Here is a 12,121-nt window from a genome sequence, read left to right as displayed (position 1 = left end):
TGTCTCCTAGATTGCAATCCCTAAGACCCCAAATAAACGCATACATTGATTTTGCAGTGTGTCTTTCCTTGTTTGGAAAAACAGATCAGTGTCATTAAAGTCTAACCAGATACAGGTAATGGAGTTGATCCTGCCCCTGCTCTCCTTGCTAAAAAAAGGGAAGATTAGCAAAGGCTTATTATCCTAAAACACATTTTTTTCTTGAATTAAACACAGTCTCGAAAGAAAATTGAAAATGAAGAAAGTTTTCCATAGGAATTACTATTCAGGAGCATTATCTCATGGGTCTGCTAAATTCATCCTGATTCTTCCCAGTGGTCTCAGGGCAAAGGCTGAGAGGCGCAGAGGACGAATCAAAGGCTCTTCTTTCCCAGAGACAAACCTGGAATGGTGCCCATTTCAAAGGCTGCTCTTCTCGGCGTCTCTGTTTCTCAGGTGTGGCCAGATAAATAAATAGTAAATGAGATGTAGGAACATCACACGCCCCCCCCCATGGCTCCCCCCAGGGAAAGGAAGGGACTGCACACCCTCACTCTGCTTTTCCTCTCTGCCTTCCCCAGCCTGTGGCTCACATGCCACGGCCAAAGCTTCGGAAGTCAGCCTGGACCCTAAGGGGGTCTCGATAGTGGAGGCTGCTCGTCAAGATGAAGCAGCAGAAAGACAGCCACCACGTGATGGCACCATGCCAATGTGGTCTGCCCACATCTGGAGTTTAATGTGAGTGAAAAACCATCTTTTATCTGGCTTAAGCCCCGATATGTCATGTCTGCGTCAGTCACAATCCCATACAATTACTAACCAATATCGGTGTTAACACCACACTGTGGGAAAGGCCAATTTCAGCCTTTAAGCGTGCTGTGAGGTACAAATTATGATCCTCATCCTACAGATAAAAGACCTGAAATTCAGGAAGATCAAGTGACTTGCCTGAAGGCACAAAGCCCATAAGAGATTTAGCCAAGATGTGAATCCAGCTTTCTCTGCCTTCAAAGCCCCTTAGAACCTGACCATTCTGTCTCTGGCACAAGGCCCAATTTGTCCTATTGGCATGGATGAAACTTAGTTCTTAAAATAAATGTGGAAATGGAAAATTTCACATTTTTATTATTGAAATGGCCACTGATTCAACTTGTCCAGTAATTATGGACTGTGCCCGTATGTAGGACACAGGCCCATCAGCATGGCCTGCTTTATGGCTTGGCTACCATTGTCAGGATGCCTGGAGTCTCCAAGCTGCCCAAGGGCCTAAATGATTGAGGTTAAAGCAAAAGAACGGGATTTGAGATATAAACATAATGCTGCAAGGTCAAATTAATAAATACTTCATTAAATTTCCTTGAAATAATATATTGCTCACATTTAGTCTTTATAAATGTTACACTGCTTTTGCAAAGATCTTGTAGGTAGACTGTCTTACTTTGCAACATTTCCTGAGTATGCAGAAAAATAACAACTGTTCACAAATAGTTATTTGGAGCTAATTAATTTTAAAAATGCATTTTAGGGGCACCTGGGTGGCTCAGTCAATTAAGTGTCTGACTCCTGATTTCAGCTCAGGTCATGATCTCAAGGTTATGAGATCGAGCCCCAAGTCAGGCTCCACGCTGAGTGTGGAGCCTCCTTGGGATTCTCTCTCCCTCTCCTTCAGCCCCTCCCCCTTCCCCCAACTTGTGCACACACACGTGCGTGCTCTCTCTCTCTAAATAAAAAATAATAAAATAAAAACAATTTTACAGAAAAAAATGTGTATTCAGTGTGGGAAATTGGTACATTTCAACGTCTCCTAGAAAGTGGAGTGGGGTCACCAAAAGTCAGAGTACCCGGGGCCGGGTGGATGGAGGTTCTGAAGTAGCTCCCAGGACCCAGGGTGGGGGGTGCAGAATCTCCCTCAGCAGGAATCTGGTCTTGAGAATGCTCCCCCTCCCTCCCTCTATTCTAGGGGTTCTGATATACTCATCCCTGATCCCTTGGATTAAAAAAAAAAAACCCACATGTCATGGGGGCACAGACTCCCTCATTTTCACTGAGGAAATACTGGCCAGGACAAAGTTGATTGTTCCTCACGGTGGAGAGAGAGGACCCCGGATCCGGCCAGGGAGCATGTCTGGGAGAGTCTGGAGCACACAGAGACAGGCTCTCTGCTGCTTCTGGCAGTTACTATTTCATCTGCTCAACCACCTTGGCTAGCTCAGAAACAAATACTTCTTTGCATGATTATACTTTTCTCATCAGCCCTGGATGAAAATGCACCTGCAGGCAGATCAGTTATGAGGACCCTCTGCCACGCAGGTCTATCCTCAGGGAAGAGGTCCTTTACGTTAAGGCATTAAGACTTTGGAATTTCTTCATGTAGCTGTAAGTCACTGAGCAGGGAAGATAAAACCATCCGATTATCTGCCATTAGGATCAACTTAATAGCTACAATTACAGAATTTCAAGGTTCGCACAGAGCACCAAGTTCATCTTGTGTGTCCCCACATCAATTTCCTCTTCAGTACTCTATCTGCTCCCTATCTCATCTCACTTTTAGAGCTGACTTAGGAGGGGTGAAGAGTGAGGATTTAGAAACTGGATCCCTCAGGGATCCTGCAGGGTGTGGTCCCCACACTTGGAGGCCTGATGGGTCCGTCCCCTCCCAGACATCTCCCACACGGATGCTCCCAACTCCACACACCTTGGTTCATTCTTAGACTCTCAGAGATCATTTAGCCAAATCAGAAAGAGGTTGTCTTGCCTCTTGGACACTTTGCTGTTTTCCAAATCATCATCTTTTAAAAAACAACAACAACAACAGCTTATTGACTATTAGTTGAGAACCAGAAACAGCATACTTTTCCATTGAGATACTCCCTCCCTATTATCACTGAGCTCACTATGTTTCTGTTTTTGTTTTTTCTAATTGAGTGGAATTCAGCTTCTTTTCTTTCTTTCTTTGGCCCAAGTTCCATCCCCTGGTCTTTCCTTCATCAATTCAGTAAATGTACAGGGAACACCAACTATGTTCCAGACACACTGATAGGCACCGAGAAGCTAGAACGGAATAAAGCCACATGGTGCCAGGGCTGTAAGCATCGTTTGCACATGCAGGATTCACTTACATCCCTAAATATCCACACACACAAAAAAAATACAATAAATAGCAACTTCATTTTCGTAACACCAGAAGGACTAGGAGTCCGTATACACTATCTTGTAATATTCCTCTTCAGTGCCAGGGTCTCAAACCTGGAAACCCAGGCTTGGAACATCCAGTGATGGGGAGTTCACCAGGGAAGACAACATCTGTGGGGGGGGCCTCTGGGAGTTCGGAGAGCTCCGGAAACAGTGCAGGGCACACAGCAGACACTCAAGGAGCATTAACAGAACAAGCAAAAACCCATCAGGCCTAGTTCCAGTCCATATAAATTACACCCATGTCTGCTGACTGTGGCTTCTTCAATAAAACTAAACACAGCCAGAATGTACTGAAGGCTTAGGATGTCAATCTCCCTTTCACAATATTAACATTTTCAATTCTCATGATTCCATGAAGAAAGGAGGGGGAGGGGGAGGATGACTCCCATTTTACAGAGACTCTAGTTCTCCCGTGTGAGTGGGACACAGCTGGCTGGTCCGCAGCGTGCGTGCGTGCGTGCGTGCGTGTGCGTGCCCTAGAGACCGACGCTGTTCTCCCCGACCTGCAAGGAAGGCCGCTCTCAAGCCTGTGTCCCGTTGTCTCTGCCATATGCATCAGGGGTCCCTCACTCACCCACACCTTTCTCTGTGGGTGCCCGTCCCTAAATCACGCTCGCCAGGTGCCAGGTGCCCCCACCAGGTGCAGGCTCCTGGGGGAGGAGCCTTACTCCCTTTTGGGGGAATAGCAGGGCAGGTATGCCGACGCCGGGTGGGCTGAGGCCCTGACGACCTGCTGGGGGGCTCTCCCTGCTCTCTGAACACAAAGAGAGTTGCTCCGACGACCCCAGGCCAGAAGCCAGGACCCCTGGAGGTCGGGTCTGCCTGATGGAGTCAGACCTGGGAAGAGAGCACTGCGGCCCTCCCAGGGAGGCTGCCCAAGCCCTGAGCAGCCAGCCCTCTCTCCTCCCGGGCCCTCATCGCTCTCTCTGTCACTGTCACTCAGCCCCTCGGTTCCCCACCACTGCATCTGAGCTCCGAGAGAGCAGGGTCTGCCAGCAAGCTCCGCTTCAACGGCCTCACAGGCAGCCAACTTTCAGAAACTGGGGTTTGACGCTGAGTGTCTCCAAGGAATGCACACTGAGTATGGGGTGGATTAGGAGATTATTCCTGCCAAACGTGGTGGGCAGCTGAAGCAAGGAGGCCATGAGCTGGCGTGTGTGCACGTGGGGGCTCCTGGTGTATCCATGCATGTCATCTGATCCCCCACACAGCCCTACAGGGTTGTTTCTATCACAGTTACTCCATTCACAGAGGGTGCTACGCACAGAGGCTCCTGACCCAGGGTCACAAGGAACCCAGGTGAACTCAGCTCTGGCTAACTTCACACTCTACTTCCTATAATACAACTAATGCTATACAACTTCTAGTGGTTTCCGCATAGAACTGATAAAGCAGCAGACCCAGAGACGAGGGCTCACGTGCTGGTGACTTCTTATGGATGTGCTCCAGTAAGAGCAGGATGGAGAACACGGGGCAGGAGAAGGCAGGGAGTCGGCAGGGAGGCAGACATGGGTACATTTCAGCAAAGGTGATCCTGCAGGGGACTCTGGAACGTGAGTTACATCTCAGCTTGTCCCATCCTGAGACAAGACACGGGGCTTCCCTGTCCCTGTACGGAGAGTCATGGGTGCGGGCTGGGCTTGGGATGGCTGTGAGAGACTGTGGGATTCAAAGGCTCAGGCAAATTCCCATCTTGAACAAAGTGCTCCCAGCAGCCTGGGGTGGTCCTCCAAAGCCAAGTCACAGGTGGCAGGGGATGAGAGCACCCTAAAATGGAAGCACAGTGATGGGGGAGGTACGTGTGTGTGTAGGCAATTGTGAGGACGTTCAGATGGGGAACTGGTAATTTCGATGCAGTGGGACATCTCCCTCCCAGAAGCTGTGTCAGTCCTTTCTTCCAGTCTCCTGGACCCGAGGGAGGGAGGGAGGGACAGGCATTCAGAGTGGAAGGAACGCCCAGAACAGAGGCAGAGATAGAGCAGATTGAAGACAGCTTCCAGAGGAGGGCCTTGCAGGGCAAGCAGGCTTAAAGATGCCATCTGAAGGACAAAGGAGAAGCAATACCGGGTTTGGCCCCAGTGTCACAGGGCCAGCTGGCAGAGTGGACTCCTGGTCTGCCCGGGGGAGGGGGTCAAAAGTGAGGGACCTGGGCTTCAGTGGTTCTGAGCTGACCACCGATCTTGGAGCTGAGCAGGGGGGAGGATATCACTCAAGTCTCGGCTTGGCCGGAGACCTCCTTCCGACGGCCCCGAGCAGTGCTCTCCTCGGGCCCCAGGTGGGTACTCAGAGCCTGGGAGCGCAGCTGTTTTACTTGCTTAGTATTCTCCATGAGAACAGGCATATTTGATATTTAGGTGCACTTTAATGGACCCTGAAAAGAAATTAGGTTGATTCATTTAAAGAACAAATGCCCCCCCCCGCACCCCCTACATGATGAAACTCTTAAATGCTTCTACTTAATGGAAATCACCTCTCAAAACAGTACTAAAACTAATCATGGTAATTTTTATACATTTCCATGTATACTTCCTGTGCTTCCATGTAGACTTCCTGTGCTATCTTCTCTCGGGCTTTGATGAACCGTGACAAGCGGATGCCTTTTCTGTGTGCAGCTCTTAACAGCCTGAGGTTGCCCTCCCTGACTTCAGTGGTCACCCCCCACCCCAGGGGAACATTTTCTAACACCTTCAGGGAGGAAGAAACGGCAAAATCTATGAAATAGCACCACCGTGGTGGAAGGAAATTGTCACAATTAAGTAGACGTAATACTTATTCACAGGCACGGACGTGTCGATTACTCGCAACCCCGACCTCAGGAGAGAGGAAGTGACCATTCTGGGAGACCCACAAAGGGTAAGCAAGGCTCTGAGGCAAGCAAATCACATTTTAAAATTTCTCACTCTGGTTTCTCTTCCCGTTACACATTTTAAGTGACCAAAATTCATCTCTGCGCCTCTGAGGTCCCAGTACTTTGGTTTGTAGAGGCATCTGAAAAAGTATGGGGCAGCCAAGACTTATCCTGGCCTCAGTGGATCATGACGGGATCGCCTGTAATTTATACTTTTCTATTTCTGGTAATGACCAAGACACTGTGGACTTTAGATTCCCACTAGACACCAGGGCCAAACACTCGCCAGTGTTGTCACGTGCACAGAGAAGCAGCCCCCTCTCTGCCCTGCCCCCAGTTCCAAGAGCAGATGGGACACCTGTCACCCAGGCTGTGCAGTCAGCTGACTGCATGCATGTCTGTTCTGTAATGCTGGGATCTTTCCAGAATGCCCGGGGGACAGTCCCTTCTGAGTTCAGAACCCCTCACAGTCATGAGATACACAGTTCACTCAGACCAGAAGGAACCTTCCCCAAGTCATCTTTTAAAAACATATTGAAAAAAGACAATGCAATGGTGGCAGGTAATGGTTGCATTTCACATGGGAAATTATTCGTTTCCTCTTATTTACAGAATCCAACCATAAACATGGAGCCTGGAAAATTCAACAAGCAATTGTTTCACATCTTGAGAAACAGTATCTAAATCGTCTGCCTAACTGAAACCATCTCTACATAATGTGGCTACCAGAGGACGGATATGTTGAAGAAGAGAACAAAAATGTCTAATTCTTTATGCCCCTTCATTTATGAGACAACATCTCACCTTTGAACTGTGTTGGGTTTGTGTCTCTGAAGTGCTCTCATTTCATTGGGCCAACCGGCTGCAAGGAGGTCTGTGTGCTTGGTCAGCACAACTCGGCCCCTAGCCACGCCGTTTCTCTTCCCCCCTCGGCCCTGCCACCCCACATCTCTCCCGCCCTATGCTCATGCCTGCACTGCTCAGGCCCCAGTCATTTTGCTACATCTGCCCAGATCATCCTTTCCTACCTCTGCCTGCTGAGCCAACCCCTGCTCCCAATTCCAGACCTCACTTGGGATCCCATCTCAACATCCACCTCTGCTGGACTCGTGGAACACTTGTCCATCTCCCTTGGAGGACTGTGAGCTCCTCCAAAGCAGCAAGGCAGCCTCCCATCCCCAGCGATGTGTCCCAGGGACCGGCATGGGGCAGAGAGCTGCTAAGTGAATAACCACCATGTGCACAATAGGGACATTTACTCCAGCTAACAGGTACTGTGAGCTTACTCTGTGCCAGGCACTCTTCCAGACATTTCCTTGCATAATTCATTCAATCCTTAACACAAACCCAGAGGTAGGTGCCTCTTACCAGCCCCACTTTACAGATAAGGAACCCAAAAATCAATCAATCCATCCATCAAATCAAAAAACTTTTCTAAATCCACAGAGCAGAGAAGTGTTGGAAGTAGGATTTGAACCTGGAAAGCTCAGAGCCTGTGGTTCTCACCACTACTGAATTCTGCACCTCTAGACACAGCAAACTTTCTCTATTTCTGTTTTAGAGATAAATGGAACAAAACAGCCAAATTAAATCATTTGTCCCTGCAAGACCACTCCACTAATAAGTGTCAAAGACATCATTAGGTCCCACGTGCTTTGACTCCTTCTCATTGTTTCTCAGTATATCCTACCTCATCGTCTAAACATCTGGTTTTCTTTCTTTTTGCTTACTTGGAACTACATGCATGTGATGGAAATCCTGTCTGGATAATTGTATACAAACACGACTGTTAAAACTGCCTTCATTGTTGTACCTGCAGAGGGCGCCTCATCAGGGGTGAAGTATATTCCCCTCCCCTTGAAGGTGGGCTGGCCTTGCACCTGGCCTTGAACAAGGCAATGTGGGGAAGGGACCCTGGGCCAGTTCCCAGCCCAGCCTGTTAGAAACCTAGAATCTCCTTTCTCCCCTCAACCCGCCCCCCTTCAGTGAATTGAGCCACCATATAAAAGGTTGGACCACCCAACTGGAGACAGAAGCTCAGCTGTTCCCTTGAGCAGTCCAGCCACCCCAACCAAGGATCAGACATGTCTGATGTCATGATCTCCAACGATCCATCCTCTCCGCAGAAATCTCAGCAGAAAGCAGTACACGAATGACCTGGATGAGGCCGGCCAACTCAAAACATCGAGAATAAATCATGGTTTAAAACCACTAAGTTTTTGGCGTGCCTGGCAGTGCAGTGATATCTAACAGAAAATAATGCAACTGGAAATCACTTCGAGTAAGAAATCACAACAGCTATCTCTTGCTCACTCACGGAGCAATCCTTATGGTAATTATTGCTGGCCTCTATGTTAGCATTCCATTCTAAATAGTATGCTTGTGTATATTCCAAGGGCATATAGCAAGTGTACCCCAATTAGCCCTGTGTCAAAACAGACCAAAGAAGAAGAAAAGCTTTGTTTTTTCCTCCCCCAAACTGCATTTCATTTGTCTTTGTTTCTGTGTGGCAAGTCCTCCTCTCCCCAAGCCCCTTGCCGGGCTTTGCCGGTGGCTGGATGTCCAGCAGCCCTCTGGTCCTCACAGTGGGGGGTGGGGACCACCAGCTCCAAGAGAAGCCTCCGCTGGTGACACCAACTGACCTCAGGTGCTAGAGTCACGGGGAAGGACCAGAGTCCTTATCAGGAACCTGGGGCTGGCTGTGGGCAGGTGGGCTGGGGTGCAGATCCCACCCAATTTCCAGGTCCCAGCCTCATCCCCGAGAACAGACCCAGCCCCACAGCCCTGTGTGGCCACTCACAGGTCAGAATGACTGGATACTGACGTTAAGCCAGTTCCTCTCCTGGCAATTAACATGTATAATCTCTGCGAATTTAAAATGTCCTTCTCCTTTATAATCTCTAAGACAAGAATACTACAGAGGATAGGTTTTTATCCTCATTTTTCAGGTAAGGAAATTAAATTTCAAGTTGCCAATGCCAATGCCTGGGGTCACACAGGAGTTCATGCGATGGCAGGATTCCTACTCCCTCTGCCAATCAAACCAACCTTCTTCTGGCAGAAAGTGGGGTAGAGATGGGGCGCTACACAGGCAGTGGCAAGCAGGGAACCGCAGGCTTCCGGAATGCACACAGGACACAGGAGACCGGGTGCCCACCAGTCTCAGTTGCCTGATTTCTTCCCCGGAGAGAGGAGCAGAGTGGAAGACAAGGGACGCCCTGGAGATGGGGTGACTTGCCTCGTACTTGACACTTAACTCTGCCCAGAGTCAGAGGAGGGGCAGGTGGTCTCCAGTGTTTTGCTACTTCTAGACCAAAGGCTCTGATCAACCTGCTGCCCATAAACCACCAGCAGTCCTTGATGTTGCCCTGTGTGATCTGAGTAGCCTGCTCTGCCCCACACTGCCCACGCCTCCTGCAGGTGGAGCTAAGCAGACCACTCTGTCTACACCCGGAGTCTCCGGGTATTTCATTGCATGCGGTTCCACTCACCATAATATCACTGCCAATAATGAAGTGACCCGATTGCCAGGGAAATTCCAAAAGGACTTCTTTGAAGGGTAGCTATGACCAGAGCTTTCGACTCTACTGGTTTTTATGTCTATAATAATCTTTACTACCTCTATTTGTATCTTTAAAGTTAAGCAGATTTTCCATAGTTCTGTCTTTTTATCTCCTTGCTTTCTCTCTCTTCCATCCCTATAGGGTTTTTTTGTTTTGTCTTTAAAGATTTTATTTATTTGAGAGAGAGAGAATGAGCGGTGGGGAGGGAAAGAGGGAGAGAGAGAGAAGCAGACTCCCTGCTGATCAGGAAGCCCACCACGGGGCTCAATCCCAGGATCCTGAGATCATGACCTGAGCCGAAGGCAGACACTTAACCGACTGAGCCACCCAGGTGCCCTCTCCATCCCTGTTTTTCTCCTTCATACGGTATGACTGATCTGAGTGCTACTGGAACTCATGCCATATTCTTCCAAATGTACTAATATAAGTATTTCCTCTTGATATTCTCCCAAATGTACTAATATAAGTATTTCCTCTTGATGCCTATCCTTACTTCTTAGGCAATAAGCTCTAGTTTTGGGACGCAACACTCTATTACACCTGCTGGGAGTCCTGGATGCCCACTAATACCCAGCCTCCTCTGAGTTAGAACCGGGGCTGTCCTTGTCCATCCTTCTCCCCAAGGTGGGAGTGTTGATTCTGCGTCCTCCTTGTACCTGGGAAGCTCTACCACAACTGCCAACTTATTCAGTCCTTTGTAACTAGCTGATCATCGGGATTGATAACAGGATGACACTTGCCATCGTCTTCCTCCCTCACTTGACTGTAGCCAACCCGTCACAGCCAGGTTTGTCCCGGGGAGAGTGTGTTTTCCTTCAGGCAGGTTCCCCTTGCAACAATGCGCACACATGGCTACACCAAGAGTGGGCCTCCATTTCCAAAATTCAATGCGGTTTACTGAATGTCGCTATGTACATTGCACTCTGCTGCGCACTGCTATGTAGTGATAAAGGACGGTTTACCAGTGGACAACAAGCACCCCACTGCCATCCTCCTGCTCACCTGTCTGCCCAACGATGGAGGCGCTCAGTCTGTGGGGGATCCTTGAGGACACCTTCAAGGTCACTCGGATCTGGTAATACCTAAGGAAAGAACAGAGGACAGGCTGATGAAGATCAGACTCCTTACGGTTGGCTTCTTCTACAAGTACAGGCCAAAGGGAACCACGGGAGTTTCTAGGCAGTGTGCACAACCATTTGGCATCAAGAAGGGACAGTGGGAGAGGGCTAGAATGGGACCAAGATGGACACAGGAAGTTGAGTTGAAGGGAGATCATGGGAGACACATACAAGGTTGGTGGTAACAGGGAGAGGGAAAGGGATAGATGGGTTGGCCACATGGCACAGGTACCTCAAGGGGCATAGCTTTTGTTTGGTCAAGAAAGTCCATTCTATGGGAAAATGGAAGCTTTAACACGCGGTGCAAAATCCATACATAAACTGAGTCGCTGTCATGTTGCAACACAAACTCTTCCTTTAGAAACACAGCAGCTGGGTTGCCAATCTTAGGGGCCCTACCAACCACTCTTCCAGCATATATCTGCGTCCTTATGTGTAATGCATCACTCCCATTTCCAAATTCCACCATTTCAGGACATCGCGCAGGTTCCCACACTATCAGTGACCTTCCTATCTGTCCACTTCCACCACAGGTGCAGAAGTACCTTCTCCAGGTCCCTGCCTTTGCCACTAATGGCCCTTCTGCTCACAAGCACTCAGGAACATTTCTGGCGTCATGCTGTTCTCCACTTCCACCGATTTCAAGCCCATTGTGAAATGGGATGTGAATAAAACAAAGTGAAATAGAGGTAAAATGAACCATGAACCCAACAGTCTCCACTGGCTCATCAAGCGTATGGCTGGCGGCAACACTGCGCTGTGAATATACCCATAGAAGATTCTGTTGACAGGCTCGTGTTTGTTGTACGTGTGTGTTGTATGATAAGCAGAAGAGATGTAGAGCAAAGGGCACTGGTGGTAGATTCATAGCCGGAGTTTGGGTGACATCATTTGTGAGCTGTGTGCTTTTGAATACACCACACAACTTCTCTGAATTGTTTCTGTATCTGTAAAATGATGATAAAAAAAAAAAAAGAAAGTACCTCCTATGACATCTGCTTCCGGGAAAGATGGAGTAGACATACTTTTCCTCATCCTACCCACTACATACGACTAAAACCTCTAGACAGTATATGGAAAACAAACAACAGATTTTTACAGATGAAGAAGAAAGCAAACAGTTTAAGGACCTCAAGATCCAGATAAAGACATGGTGGTGAGTTCTCTGCACTTCTTTTTGCCCCGTATATCCCAGAGAGAAACCAACCACCCAGAAATTCTAATGGCTGCACAACAAAATCCCCAGCAAAAATGCCTGCTTTCTCTTGACAAAGGACCAGAAAAGGGGCAGCCTCATGAGATAGAAAACTTTTAGACAGGAGTAGCTGTACTCCAGCCACACTACACACAAAAAATGTGACCTCACCCCCACACATACCAGCAAAGGCCAAGTGGGAGCCTCGATGTCACTGGCAAGC

The 12,121-nt window shown here is 48.5% G+C and overlaps 1 protein-coding gene across 1 annotated transcript in view; it reads right to left on the bottom strand.

Moving 5' to 3' along the window:
• FAM135B (family with sequence similarity 135 member B) overlaps window positions 1-12,121 on the bottom strand; it is a 173,432-nt gene that overhangs the window by 124,674 nt on the left and 36,637 nt on the right. The window contains exon 2 of the mRNA XM_028105680.1: window positions 10,588-10,667. Within this exon, the coding sequence (XP_027961481.1) occupies window positions 10,588-10,667 (80 nt within the window). The remainder of the gene's footprint in view (window positions 1-10,587; window positions 10,668-12,121) is intronic.

Source organism: Eumetopias jubatus, unplaced genomic scaffold (assembly GCF_037043125.1).
Source record: "Eumetopias jubatus isolate StellerSeaLion01/CBP00866 unplaced genomic scaffold, mEumJub1_p1.0 scaffold_4, whole genome shotgun sequence".
Taxonomy (NCBI): Eukaryota; Metazoa; Chordata; class Mammalia; order Carnivora; family Otariidae; genus Eumetopias; species Eumetopias jubatus.
The sequence above is the reverse complement of the archived record's forward strand: the minus strand, read 5'-3'. Positions and strand labels throughout refer to the sequence as shown.